The sequence below is a fragment of the Chiloscyllium plagiosum genome, chromosome 34 (genome assembly GCF_004010195.1).
Source record: "Chiloscyllium plagiosum isolate BGI_BamShark_2017 chromosome 34, ASM401019v2, whole genome shotgun sequence".
Classification (NCBI taxonomy): Eukaryota; Metazoa; Chordata; class Chondrichthyes; order Orectolobiformes; family Hemiscylliidae; genus Chiloscyllium; species Chiloscyllium plagiosum.
The window spans coordinates 76,520-91,007 of NC_057743.1; the positions used below are offsets into that span (position 1 = coordinate 76,520).

Genomic DNA, 14,488 nt, shown 5'->3' on the forward strand with positions numbered 1-14,488 from the left:
AATTGCATCTGGAACACAACACCTGACATTAAATTTTAAAAGCTAATTTCCTAATGTATTTCGAGGGGGTCTGGTCTGCTCCAGAACAAGTGCCACATCCACAAACATTCATTCCTTCCACCAATGCTCAGTAGCACCACTGTATTTCATTTTCAAGATGCACTGCAGAAATTCACCAAGGCTCCCCTTTGGCAGCACCTTCCAAACCTATGACCATCTAAAAGGACAGGGATAGCAGATACATGGGAACACCACCATCCACAAATTCTTCTCCAATGCACACATCATCCTGACTTGGAAATATATCACCATTCCTTTTCTGTCACTAAATCAAAATCCTAGATCTCCCTCCATGACAACAGTATGATTCTACCTGCACAACATGGACTACAGCCATTCATAACAATCCTCAAGGGTATTTCAGGGTAGGCTATAATGATGGTCTAACCAGTGATACCCACATCTCATGAACATATTTAAGAAGAATCATTTAGCTTGAACTTTTAACTGAGCTAGCAGAGATGACACGATCCATTTTCAGTTTCTCTCTGCCAATCTCATGCAGCTTAAATTCATAGTTATTCATTTCGAGCTAGACCTCCTGTTACACCATGCAAAATTGCTCCATTCAACTCCAAACCACATCATTTAGAGGTTTCCCCTGCAGATCCTCAGCACCATCTGGGCAGAGATCATTCTCTCCCCATGCCAACACATTAAAACAATACCTGCTTAACACAATTCTGCAAAAGATATGCTCTTTGAACAGAAACACTGACATAATCACATCTGCACATCTCAAAGGATTCCATGTCCAACTGGCCAGGTTTGCCAATGCTACAAATGAAAGAATTTGAAGACCTAAAGATGTAGGACCAGAGTTAAGCTATTCAGGCCATTGAGTCAGCTCTATCATTCAATGAGATCATGACTGAGCAGATAATCCTCAACTCCACATAACCATTACGAATTAAAAGTCTGCCGGTCTCAGCCTTTTATATACACAATGACTCAGGCTCAGCAGCTCTCCGTAGTAAAGAATTTCACAGACTCACTAGCCTCAGACGAAAATCCTCTTCTTCTCTGTCTTAATGGGTAATTCCTTATTCCGAGATTATGTCCTCTGGTCCTAAGGAGAAACAACCTTTCCAAATCTACTGTTAAATCCTCTTAGAATCTTGTACATTTCAATCAAGTCTCCTCTCATTTTTCCAAACTTCAACAAGTACCATCAAAGCTACTCAACCTCTCCTCAAACATCCCTCCAAACTCGGAATCTGTCTCGTGAACAAAGAACAGCAAGACAACATGATGCCTTTCTAAACCAAACATCTTTTGCCTCGATGTTGTCCATGTCCCTCTGTTCCCTACCTGTTCATACATCTGTCACCACCTCCTCTGGCAGCACATTCCAGGCACTTACCACCCTCTGTGTAAAAACACTTGCCTCACATTTCCTTTAAACTTACTCCTTTTACCTTAAACCTGCGTCCCTAGTATTTGACATTTCTACTCTGGGAAGAAAGACTGACTACCCACCTTATCCAGACCTCTCATAATTTTGTAAACTTCTATCGGGTTGTCCCTCATTCTTCAACATTGAAGTGAAAACAAAACCAGTTTGTCCAACCTCCCCTCATAGTTAATCCCCTCCAAACCAGGCAACATTCTAGTAAACCATTTCTGTACCCTCTCCAAAGCATGCACAACCGTCTGGCAGTATGGCAACCAGAACTGTACACAATATTTCAGATGTGGCCCATTAAAGTTCTATACAAGTGCAACATGAGTTGCCAATTTTTATACTCTATGCTCTGACCATTAACCCCCTGTATTAGATCTTCCAAAATACTTCACCTCATATTTGTCCAGATTAAGCTCGATTTGCTATTTCTCCACCAAGTTTTCCAGTTTATCTATATCTTGCTGTGTCCCCTGATAATCCTCCTCACTATCTGCAGCTCCCCCAACCTTTGTGTTGTTCACAAACTTATTAATCACACCAGTCCAAATCATTTATACATGAAACAAACAACAGGGGTTCCAGCACGCATCTCTGTGGAACACCACTGATCACAGATCTCCAGTCTAAAAAGAACCTTCCACCATACTGTCTATGAACAATCCAGTTCCGTATCCATCTTACCGGGGATCCCATATGACTTCACATTTTGTATCAGCCTGCCAAGAGGGACCTTGTCAAACACCTTGCTAAAGTTCAGATAGACAATATCCACTGCCCTACCCTCAATAATCTTTGTCACTTCCACAAAAACCTCAAATGTGAGACACTACCTTCCCCACACAAAGCCACGCTGCCTATCACTAACAAGTCCATATTTTTACCAAATGTAAATAAACCCTACTCCTAAGAATCTTCTCCAATAATTTTCCTACCACTGACGTAAGGCTCACAAGCCCCCACTACCCTTCTTAAACAAAGGAAAATTGTTGGCTATTGTCTAGTCCTCTGGGACCTCTCCTGTGACTAAAGAGAATACAAAGGTCCCAGCAATTTCTTCACCTGCAATTCTCAGCATTCTCACACAGACAAGTCCATAGGACCTGACTGGAGCTATCTAAATGCTTTTCAAAAATATGCAGCGCTTTCTTATTTTAAATACGGACATGCCCAGAATATCAACATTCTCCTCCAGACTAACCATGTCCTTCTCCTTTGTGAATACCGATGCAGTTACCTTTGTTAAAGATCTCACTCACTTCCTCCTCCTTTACTCTTCAGTGCACCTATTTTTTCCCTTGCCAACTTTTTTTCCTTATATGTTTAAAACACCTTTCCTTAATCCTGTTTGCCAAAGACATTTCACGGCCCCTTTTAACCTTCCTTTAATTCCATACTTGTGTTATTTCCTGCAGGCTCTGCCTGTCTTTAGTTTCTGAAACCTTACATATACCTCCTTTTTCTTTTTGACTAAGCTCCGAGTTCCTCTTGTCATCCACGGTTCCTGAATCTTACCATCCTTATCCTTCATTGTCACAGGAACATGCTGGTCATGAACACTTAGCAACTGGCCTTTAAGAGATCCCACATGTCAGATGGATTTACTCTCAAACAGCTGCCCCAGCATACATTCTCCAGTTTCTGTCTAATGTTATGGTGGTTAGCTTTACCCCAATTTAATACTCTCATCCAAGGACCACTCTTATCCATAAGTAACTTTAAATTTACAGAGTTATGGCCACTGAAACTTCGATCACCTGGCTGGGCTCATTCTCCAATACCAGGTCTAGTATGACCCCTTTCCTGGTTGGACTATTTGCACATTGTTCTAAGGGATCCTCCTGGATTCACTTAACAAATTCCCCCTCATCCAAGCCCCTTGCACTAAGGGAATCCCAGTCAATACAGGGGGAGTTAAAATCACCCATCACAATAATCCTGTCTTTTTACATTTTTCCATAATACACCCATCTATCTGTTCCTCTATCTCCCGCTGGCTGTTGGGAGGTCTGTAGTACAACCCCATTAAAAAGACTGCATCGTTCCTATTTGAGTTTTCCCCATTTGGCCTTGCTGGATAGTTTGCCCGCAGTATAGCTGTGAACCTTCTCTGGATTGCATCCAATGCCAGGAGATTTTTCCTGAGGTAACAGGACCAAAACTATTCACAGTATTCTAGGTGTGTTTAGATAGTGCTTATTACAAGGCTTCCCTAATTTTTTTACTCCATCTCCTTCATTCAATTTATCTTCCCTGAACTTGAATGCTAGCTTTTTGTGACTCACGGGGAAGAATCCCCAAACTCCTCAATGCTGCAGCTTTCTGCAGTCTTTCTCCATTTAAATAATATTCAGCTCTTCTATTCTTCCTGCTGAAGTGCATAGACTCACATTTTTCTACCCACTTAATCTCTCGAAATCCCTCTAGATACTCTTTGGGTTGTCCTACTTTTGTATCATTTGGAAACCTGGCAACAATACATTCACTTGCCTCGTCCAAGTCATCAACATACAATGAAAAATAACTGTGCCCCAGAACTGATTCCTATGGCACTCCACCAGTTAGAAGTTTCATTGAATAGCCAGAATTCTTACCGCTGTCCGTGTGGGAAACACACAATCAAACATGTCACAACCCAGAGCCACACAAACTACAAGATCAGTTGCATATCTGGGGGTGAAAGAGAAGAACAAAGACCGTAAATAAACATTGTGCAGTTGTATTACTTTAGGCATCACACTGCCATCTACTGGTGTATGCACATGGTGACAAGGTGGGTACAAAACATTGGGAGATTCATAACAACCAAAACGATACCTCCTCCTTCGCACTCCACATGGTGACAGACAGAGATTGTGTGCAATACAAACAGACAGAGGGTGGGCACAGCATAGACAAACAGAGCAACACAGAGCAACGGGAGCCGCAGCATAGACAAGCAGAAGACACAGATAGAGGGTGAGCACAGCATAGATAAATGCGTACCCCACTCCCATCAGGTAGCGTGGCTTCTCTCGTGGGAGATACTCTGTGCTGAGTGTCACCATTCTCCAGAAATTATCCTTCTCTTCCCCGCCACTAAGTCCCCCAATGGCAAATCCAGAGACATCACGCTTAATCATCTCTGAAATCATAAAGCAAACAGAAAAGTGCTAAAAAATGCAGTGACCAGTAATAGGCTGAGAGACAGCAAAGCCAATGACTCCAGGACCTTGCCTATTCACAATTTATATCTGGGGTCCTGATCTACAGGCTTTGCTGAAGTAATCCTTTTCCTAATGAGAACAGTGCTTCTCAATCTTCCTTCTCCATACACTTTCACTAGTTTGTAGGAGGCACAGGGTGACTGGCTCACATGCATAAATGTTAATTAAAAATCACACCTCATAGTAACGGATGAGGGAAAATAAACTGACCATCTTCAGGTTTGAGATACTCAACAGCTCCTCCACTTCTGAAGATCCAACAAATTCTGACTGAACACTCTCACCCCAACTTGTTTAGGTGGGAGCCAATCACATTGTTGTTGGCAGGCAGAATGCCATTCCACAGACCAATCAGCTACTTGTTACTGGCTGAATCTCCATTCATACACAGCCACTTGGCTCCAGCTCATCTGCAAGTAGTCTTTCCCTACACTTGATTCTACAGCAGAATAAAGAGCATTTACAATTAGCTTCAGGTAACTTGTTTTCTAACATGCAACAACCCTTCCAAAAACCTTTGCATTCAAAATAGTTCTTTTCTCAACAGAAAAAGCACGAACAGAAAATTAAGAAGATATGGTCTTCACTGGAGGGAAGAAAATGCCAGGGTATCACAGTTTCATAGCACCAGTTGACAGGATCCAATGACATGACCTTTTTGTTTCCCAAGATCTTTTCCAGATTCTTTCAATTATTTGCAGAACACAAAGGGTGTAAAGTCCTTCACTTATTAGTTGCTAACAGCAACTGGCTGTCCTCCTGTCTTTGGTTACTTCACTGCAAAGGTTGGTGGGGGGGGGGGGGGAGAAGAGAACAGAGAGACAGGTAGAGATCTCGATGTTGCTGCAGCCTGAAGTTTCTCTCCCTGTAATGTTACACATAAATTGATCGCCTTCCCAGAGCCAATCGGGGCGGTCATTATGCTGATGACATCGGACTTCCAATTGCACAAACCAATCAGCAACTATCTTACTCTGCACACATCCCTGGTGCCATGACATCTAAGACATCTTCCCCCAGTGATTAAACCAAGCAGCACTGTAAACACAACTCACGAGTTCCAGTCACTAATTTTTAAAAAGTACTTCCAGTTTCCTTAGTTTAAAACAATCCTGTTCCTATTTTCATCCATAATCCAAAATAATAGAAAAATTAAAAAGTATGGTTTTTACATAAGACAGAAGCAGTTTTCCAGCTAATATCATAGATCAGCAGAAAAGTTGAGATCTACGTCGCACCTGTCAGACATTTCTTACGCAGTTCAGCATCCAGGCCGCCCTGAATAATAGCAAACAGATTCTGTTGCTCAGGGTTCTTATTTGCTGCAATGCAGCGATCCAACCAGCGAATAGACCTAAGAGACATCAATATAATTACTGTCACTCATTTTGGGTGAATAAAACAGATAGGCACAGAGTCAAGGTCAGAGACAGTGAGAAAGATGGTGAAAAGGACAGAAGTGGACGGAAGCAGAAGGACAGACAGAGATGAGAGAGAGAGAGAGACTGGAAAGGGTAATAGATCAGAGTATGGAAAGAGTCAGGATTCTAACCAGGTACAGCTGATAAGGAGACAACTAAGAAAAGGGGAGCAGTCAATATTGGACTGAGGCTACTGTACTTAAACACACACAGTACTTGAAACAAGGTAAATGAGCTTGTATCGCAGATTAAAGTTGGCGAATATGTTGTTAGTATCAGAGATGTAGGGGATCGGGGATCGAAACAAGGGAGAAGGTTTCCTTGTCAGAAAGAAATGAATTTAAATCAACAGCTAGAGGCAACATAGGTCAGAAGGCCATGGGTCAGGCTGAAGAACCACAAAGAAATCTACAGGCGTCCTAGTAGAGTCAGGTGTGTGGCAGAAAATAAATCTGGGGAGATAGAAAAGGTATTAAGAAGGGCACTATTACAATAATCATGGGGGACTTCATACTGGTGGACTGTGGAAACCAGGTTGGAAAAGTCAGCAGATCCCAAAAAAGGAATTCGTAGAAATATCCACAAAATTTCTTTTTGGAGCAGCTTGTGATAGACTCAAAAGGGAAGGGGCAATGCTGGATTTGATGTGTAATGTGAAGACTTGATTAAGGATCTTAACATGAAGGAACCTCAGGGGTAGTGACCATAACATGATAGAATTGACCCTGCAGTTTGACGGAGAATATTGAATCAGATGTAGTGGTGGTAATATTGAGCAAAGGCAACTATAAAGACAGGAGGGAGGAGCTGTCCAGAGTTGGTTGGCAGAGAAGACAGTAGAGCAGCAATGGCAAGAGTTATGTATAATACATTAACAATCCAGATAAAGGAACCTAGGGCAATGCTCATAAACTTATAGATTACAAAGATAAGTGGGGGGACAAATAGTGTTGACAAGGCAGGTAGGCTGCAGCAGGACCCTGACAGATTTGGAAAGTGGACAAAGAAGTGGCAGATGGAATATAATGTGAGAAAAGGTGAGGTTTTGCACTTTGGTAGGAAGAATAGAGGTGGAGGCTATTTTCTAAATGGGAAAAGGCCTCAGATATCTGAAGCACAAAGGTACTAAGCAGTTCTAGTTCAAGATTCTCTTAATGTTAACATGTAGGTTCTGTTGGCAGTTAGGAAGGCAAATGCATTGTTAGCATTCATTTTGAGGGGGCCTGAATTCAAAACCAGGAATATACTGCTGAGGCTGTATAAGGCTGTGGTCAGATTGCATTTGGAATGGTTTAGCAGCAGCTTTGGCCCTGTATGTAAGGATTGACATAAAAATTATCCTAAGGATGAAGGGGCTTGTCAAATGAAAGCAGTTGAGGATTCCGAGTCTGCATTCAATGGAGATCAGAAGGATGATGAACTGGGAGAACTGGGTGGGGGGGTGGGAGGTCATTGCATTCCTGAGACACCTGGATACAGTGGATGTGGACAAGATGTTTCCAATAGTAGCAGAGGCTAAGACACCGAGAGCACACCCAAAGGATACCCCATATAACCAAGATGAGGAAGAATTTCTTCAGCTGGAGGGTGGTGAATCTATGGAACTCTCTGCCACAGAAAGCTGCAGAGGCCAAGGCACTTAAGACAGAGATAGATTGTTCTTGATGAGTAAATCCTTATGGGAGGGAGGGCACTGTTAGTGAGTGTCAGTATTGAAGGAATTACTGGAGGCTGAGCTGTGAGACACTAACACTTATGAATGCATCATTCTCACCGACCTGTACATGGCTTCCTCAACTCTCGGCCCAGACACTGTGCTGCTCACAACATCGTCCAACTGCATCATGATGTCTGAACCTAACGCAGCATTGATAGAAATATAACAATTAGGAACAACGGAAACACTGCACGTACACTTTCCGCACAACCCTGACCAAACGCACACTCCCTTCACCATAACCGTGCCCACGTTACCCTTGCATTCACCCACATGTCCTCCCTTGACCCCTTGCAATCTCTCACCTAGGTGAACACAATCTCAACCACATGCTCCCCCGACCTCCACCCCAACTTTTATAACCCCACATCTCCTCAGCCTTCTTACGGCTATACCTGACTATTGTATTAGGATTAGGATTAACTACTGGTTACCAAGAGCATTCTGTATTTCAATCGATTTTTCAGGTGTCAGAAGAATTTCCTTTCCATCATAAGGAGAAGAGAATCGTACTCCTTGTTCTGTTACTTCAGCCAATTCCACTAAAGACACCATCTGAAACCCACCACTGTCCTGCAGGGAGAAGGGATACAAAACAGCAGACTCTCAAAATATCCAGGAGAAGACCAAGCCGAACAACCATATTCAAGGCATGCAATTCTGGGATCCTATCAGGTTTGCACAAGGAGGTATTTAATATCAGCGAGTAGCTAACACGTACAAAATAGGAAGATGTTGTGAATGAAATTCAGGGTGGCCCTATACACACAGTATATGGAAAATGAAGGACGTTTTGAATCAGAAAGAAGGGTTTGGTTTGTACAACAGACTGTTCTTTATTTGAGTATGAGTGTGAGTGGTGTCATAGACTTATTGATAGATTGATCATAGATTCATAAAATTTTACAAAGAGGGCCTTCAGCCCATTATTTCTGTGCCAGTCACCAAATATCTGATGACTCTAGTCCCATTTCCAGCACATGGCCCTCAACCTCATATTCATCTAAATACTAAGGGGAAACATTTCTTCCGGTCTATCAGACTGATGACCCTCACCTTTGTCCACCTATGGGGTCGGGGTGTGCGTTGGTAATGTCACTAGGCTACTATCCAGATCCCCAGGTTAATGTTCTGAATCCCACCAGGGCAGCTCGGTTGATTTGGATTCAATAAAAAAAAATCTGGAAATAACAAGCTTATCAAATGGTGACCATGTTACCATTGTCAATTGCTGTGGAAACCCTTGAGATAAAAGATCTAGAATAGCATAAAACAATTTGAATCACAAATATCCTTTCAGGAAAGGGATCGATCATCCTTTCCCAGTCTGACCTACATGTGTCTCCAGACGCACAGCAATGTGGATGATGACGCCACTGATGCTTGCATCCTATGAACAAATAATAAAAACCCTTCATCCCCTCAATCTTCTCTGTATTAAGGAAAGCAACCCCAGCCTTTATGGACACTACTCATAAGCTGAACCGCTCCATCTCAGGCAACATCTTGTAAACCTCCTCTACAACCTCTCTAGTGCAAACACATCCTTCCAACAGCGTTGTGACTCAATACTCCAGTTGCAGCCTAACTAATGTTTATACAGCTCCTATCACAACTTCCTTGATCAAAACCCATGTGCCCTCTCAAAACACATCACTTCACACTTTTCAGGACTGACCCTCATTTGTCACAGTCCTGTCCATCTGATTAGTCCGTGTATATTGACCTGAGGTCTAAGGCTTTCCTCCTGCATTGTCCACCCTGGCCACTTTCAGAAGTTTGGGAAACATCTGGATCTGGGCATTTATCTAATAATGCTGCTAAAACCTCTTCCCTCTCAACTGTAACTTGTTGAAGTTCACTCAAGATCTCTTTCCTAATTTCAACACCTTCTCTATCATGGTTGTCCTTCTCTAAAGATGATTGCAGAACTCAGGATGACAGAAAGGAAAATGAACCCTAACCCCATCGCTGTGAATGGATATCGCAAACAATTTGTATGCTCCAAAAATAAAAGGCTGCTGAGAGAGGAAAGTACCTAAGCTTGGGTTCTCAAAAGGACAAACTTTTCCCCTCATTGAATATTTCTGTTGCATACTCACTGTTAGAAGCGCTCTCTTCCAGTTCATAAAACCATGCAGCCCATTGGCTTTTGAGATAAGTTCTGGCCCCTGGAGAGAAACATACTTTAGGAATAAATGGCTGGAGATCCCATACAATGGATGACCAACACATGGATCCCAAATACTGAACAGTGGACCCTACCCCCCACACCAGACAGGTCCGGGCCTCTCCCCCCAAACCCTCCTCCCCAACCCCCAGGCTCTCTCCCCTCTGGGCCCCTCCCGGGCGGGCCCCCTCCCCTCCCTCTCTCACCGGGCGGGCCCCCCCCTCTCTCACCGGGCGGGCCCCCTCCCCTCCCTCTCTCACCGGGCGGGCCCCCTCCCCTCCCTCTCTCACCGGGCGGGCCCCCCCCTCTCTCACCGGGCGGGCCCCCTCCCCTCCCTCTCTCACCGGGCGGGCCCCCTCCCCTCCCTCTCTCACCGGGCGGGCCCCCCCCTCTCTCACCGGGCGGGCCCCCTCCCCTCCCTCTCTCACCGGGCGGGCCCCCTCCCCTCCCTCTCTCACCGGGCGGGCCCCCCCCTCTCTCACCGGGCGGGCCCCCTCCCCTCCCTCTCTCACCGGGCGGGCCCCCTCCCCTCCCTCTCTCACCGGGCGGGCCCCCCCCTCTCTCACCGGGCGGGCCCCCTCCCCTCCCTCTCTCACCGGGCGGGCCCCCTCCCCTCCCTCTCTCACCGGGCGGGCCCCCCCCTCTCTCACCGGGCGGGCCCCCTCCCCTCCCTCTCTCACCGGGCGGGCCCCCTCCCCTCCCTCTCTCACCGGGCGGGCCCCCCCCTCTCTCACCGGGCGGGCCCCCTCCCCTCCCTCTCTCACCGGGCGGGCCCCCTCCCCTCCCTCTCTCACCGGGCGGGCCCCCCCCTCTCTCACCGGGCGGGCCCCCTCCCCTCCCTCTCTCACCGGGCGGGCCCCCTCCCCTCCCTCTCTCACCGGGCGGGCCCCCCCCTCTCTCACCGGGCGGGCCCCCTCCCCTCCCTCTCTCACCGGGCGGGCCCCCTCCCCTCCCTCTCTCACCGGGCGGGCCCCCCCCTCTCTCACCGGGCGGGCCCCCTCCCCTCCCTCTCTCACCGGGCGGGCCCCCTCCCCTCCCTCTCTCACCGGGCGGGCCCCCCCCTCTCTCACCGGGCGGGCCCCCTCCCCTCCCTCTCTCACCGGGCGGGCCCCCTCCCCTCCCTCTCTCACCGGGCGGGCCCCCCCCTCTCTCACCGGGCGGGCCCCCTCCCCTCCCTCTCTCACCGGGCGGGCCCCCTCCCCTCCCTCTCTCACCGGGCGGGCCCCCCCCTCTCTCACCGGGCGGGCCCCCTCCCCTCCCTCTCTCACCGGGCGGGCCCCCTCCCCTCCCTCTCTCACCGGGCGGGCCCCCCCCTCTCTCACCGGGCGGGCCCCCTCCCCTCCCTCTCTCACCGGGCGGGCCCCCTCCCCTCCCTCTCTCACCGGGCGGGCCCCCCCCTCTCTCACCGGGCGGGCCCCCTCCCCTCCCTCTCTCACCGGGCGGGCCCCCTCCCCTCCCTCTCTCACCGGGCGGGCCCCCCCCTCTCTCACCGGGCGGGCCCCCTCCCCTCCCTCTCTCACCGGGCGGGCCCCCTCCCCTCCCTCTCTCACCGGGCGGGCCCCCTCCCCTCCCTCTCTCACCGGGCGGGCCCCCTCCCCTCCCTCTCTCACCGGGCGGGCCCCCTCCCCTCCCTCTCTCACCGGGCGGGCCCCCTCCCCTCCCTCTCTCACCGGGCGGGCCCCCTCCCCTCCCTCTCTCACCGGGCGGGCCCCCTCCCCTCCCTCTCTCACCGGGCGGGCCCCCTCCCCTCCCTCTCTCACCGGGCGGGCCCCCTCCCCTCCCTCTCTCACCGGGCGGGCCCCCCCCTCTCTCACCGGGCGGGCCCCCAGGTGGTATGTGTTCCCGAGGAGGATCCTGCAGCCCAGGGCCTCGAGCTGCCCCACGGCGATGCCTTTGAGGGTTCCCTGGGTTCCGACCGGCATAAAGACCGGGGTCTGGAGCTCCCCGTGCGGCAGCTCGAGCTGCAGGAGCCGGGCCCGGCTCACCGGGCACTCGCGGCGGCTCAGGACCCGCAGCGGGGCCGAGGCTGAGGCTGAGGGCGCGCCTGGGCCTGGGGCCGGGGACATGGCGGCGGGAGCGAGCACCGCGCGCGGGCCCGGCACCACCACCCTATAGGCTGCATCCTATAGATGATCATATAGACTCCGGGTTAAAGTGTCCTCTCCATTACCATGTCCATTATAACAGACTCCCATTTGACTACATACTATACACTATCATATAGATTGTCGTTAGGCTGTATGCTATATGTTATAGGTTACATGCTATATGTTATCACATATGACAGATTCATAGACAGCAGGAGTAGTCCATTCGGCCCTTCATTATGATCATGGCCTGTTCCCGCCATTCTCACCAAATAATGTGGTAAACCTTCGCTGCACTTCCCCTACAACAACATCCTCCCTCAGATAAGGAGATCAAAACTGCACAATATTCCAGGTGTGGTCTCACCAAAGCCCTGTATAATTACAGCAACCTGCTCCTGCACACTTCATACTCTTATAGGGAATCACTCAATCCCTGCTATCCATACCTATCACATGTTTCCTTCTTTATTTTGACCAAAACCTCAATTTCTCTAGTCATCCAGCATTCCCTGTACCTATCACCCTTGCCCTTCACACTAACAGGAACATACTGCATCTGGATTTTTGTCTCTGAGATTTTGGGTGATGGGGTAATCTCTACAATACTGGTGATATGGGAATTTCTCTGATCTTGAATGATATGGGAATTGCTCTGATATTTCAACAAAAAGAAGATATTTGCCAAGTATGGACAGCTGGGATCAAGTGAATCCCTCAAGACATATAAGGGAAGTAGGAGTATACTCATTGAGTATTAGATTAGATTAGATTATTTACAGTGTGGAAACAGGCCCTTCGGTCCAACAAGTCCACACCAACCCGCCAAAGCACAACCCACCCAGACCCATTCCCCTTAACCCTAACACTATTGGCAATTTAGCATAGCCAATTCACCTAACCTGCACATTTCTGGATTGTGGGAGGAAACCAGAGCACCCGGAGGAATCCCACGGAGACATGGGGAGAATGTGCAAACTCCACACAGTGCTGTGAGACAGCAGTGCTAACCACTGTGCCGCCCACTAGTCAAAGAGATGTACAGCATGGAAACAGACCTGTCGGTCCAACCTGTCCACGCCGACCAGATATCCCAACCCAATCTAGTCCCACCTGCCAGCACCTGGCCCATATTCCTCCAAACCCTTCCTATTCATATACCCATCCAAATGCCTCTTAAATGTTGCAATTGTACCAGCCTCCACCATTTTATCTGGCAGCTCATTCCATACGCTACCACCCTCTGCGTGAAAAAGTTGCCCCTTAGGTCTCTTTTATATCTTTCCCCTCTCTACTCAAGAGGGAAATCAGGAGGGCAAGAAGGGAACATGAGGTAGCTTTGTCAAATAGGGTCAAGGAGAATCCAAAGAGATTCTATAAATAGACTAAGGGAAAAGAGTAACTCGAGAGAGAATATGCTCCTTAAAGATGTACAAGGCCATCTATGTGTGGAACTGCTGGAGATGGGTTAGATACGAAGCGAGTTTTTCACATCAGTATTTATTGTGGAGAACGATATGGAAGCTAGAGAACATGGAGAAATAAATAGTGAAATATTGAAAAGTGTCCATATTACAGTGGAGAAGGTGCTGGATGTCTTAAAACACATAAGGGTGCATCAATCCCAAGGACCTGCTCAGGTGTATCCCAGAACTTTGTGGGAAGTTGGGAATTGATTGCTTGCCCCTTACTGAGATATTTCTCTCATCAATAGCCATAGGTAGGCGCCACAAAACTGGTAGGTAATTAATGTGGTGCCACATTAATTTATTTAAGAAAGGTGGTAAGAAAAAGCTAAGGAACTACAGACCAGTGAGCCTGTTAGAGGGAATTCTGAGGAACAGAATTTACAACACATTTGGAAAGGCATGAGCTATTTAAGGATAGTCTACATTGCTTTGTGCTAGGGAAATCGTACCTCACTAACTTGATAGTGTTTTTTGAAGAAGCAACAAAGAAGGTCGATGAAGGCAGAGTGGTGGACATTGTCTATATGGACTTCAGCAAGGTTTTCAACAAGGTTCCATATGGTAGGCTGCATAGCAATGTTAAATCATATGGAATTCAGAGAGAGCTAGCCATTTGGATATAAATTCGCTAGAACATAGGAGACAGAAACTATGTGGAAATCTTTCTGATTTTGGATTTTATGGCAATCTCGCTGATTTTGGGATGAATGAGGAAATCTCATTGGACAGCGAAGAGGGTTACCTCAGATTACAACAGGATCTTGACCAGATGAGCCAATGGGCTGAGAAGTGGCAGATAGAGTTTAATTCATATAAATGCGAGGCGCTGCATTTTGGGAAAGCAAATCTTAACAGGACTTATACACTTAATGGTAAGGTCCGGGAGTGTTGCTGAACAAAGAGACCTTGGAATGCAGGTTCATAACTCCTTGAAAGTGGAGTCACAGGTAGATAGG

General features: G+C 47.7%; 1 protein-coding gene across 3 annotated transcripts in view; it reads right to left on the reverse strand.

The window, feature by feature from the left end:
* qtrt1 (queuine tRNA-ribosyltransferase 1) overlaps positions 1-12,057 on the reverse strand; it is a 34,657-nt gene extending 22,600 nt beyond the window's left edge. For all 3 annotated transcript variants that reach the window (XR_006309248.1, XM_043675476.1, XM_043675475.1), the window contains exons 1-7: positions 11,791-12,057; positions 9,909-9,977; positions 8,241-8,379; positions 7,868-7,946; positions 5,907-6,022; positions 4,448-4,586; positions 4,057-4,132 (exon numbers count right to left, since the gene is read on the reverse strand). Coding sequence is in view for 2 of the 3 variants with exons in the window: in XM_043675476.1 (XP_043531411.1) it covers positions 4,057-4,132; positions 4,448-4,586; positions 5,907-6,022; positions 7,868-7,946; positions 8,241-8,379; positions 9,909-9,977; positions 11,791-12,042 (870 nt within the window). In the remaining variant the exon portion in view is untranslated. The remainder of the gene's footprint in view (positions 1-4,056; positions 4,133-4,447; positions 4,587-5,906; positions 6,023-7,867; positions 7,947-8,240; positions 8,380-9,908; positions 9,978-11,790) is intronic.
* Positions 12,058-14,488: the final 2,431 nt, after the last annotated feature.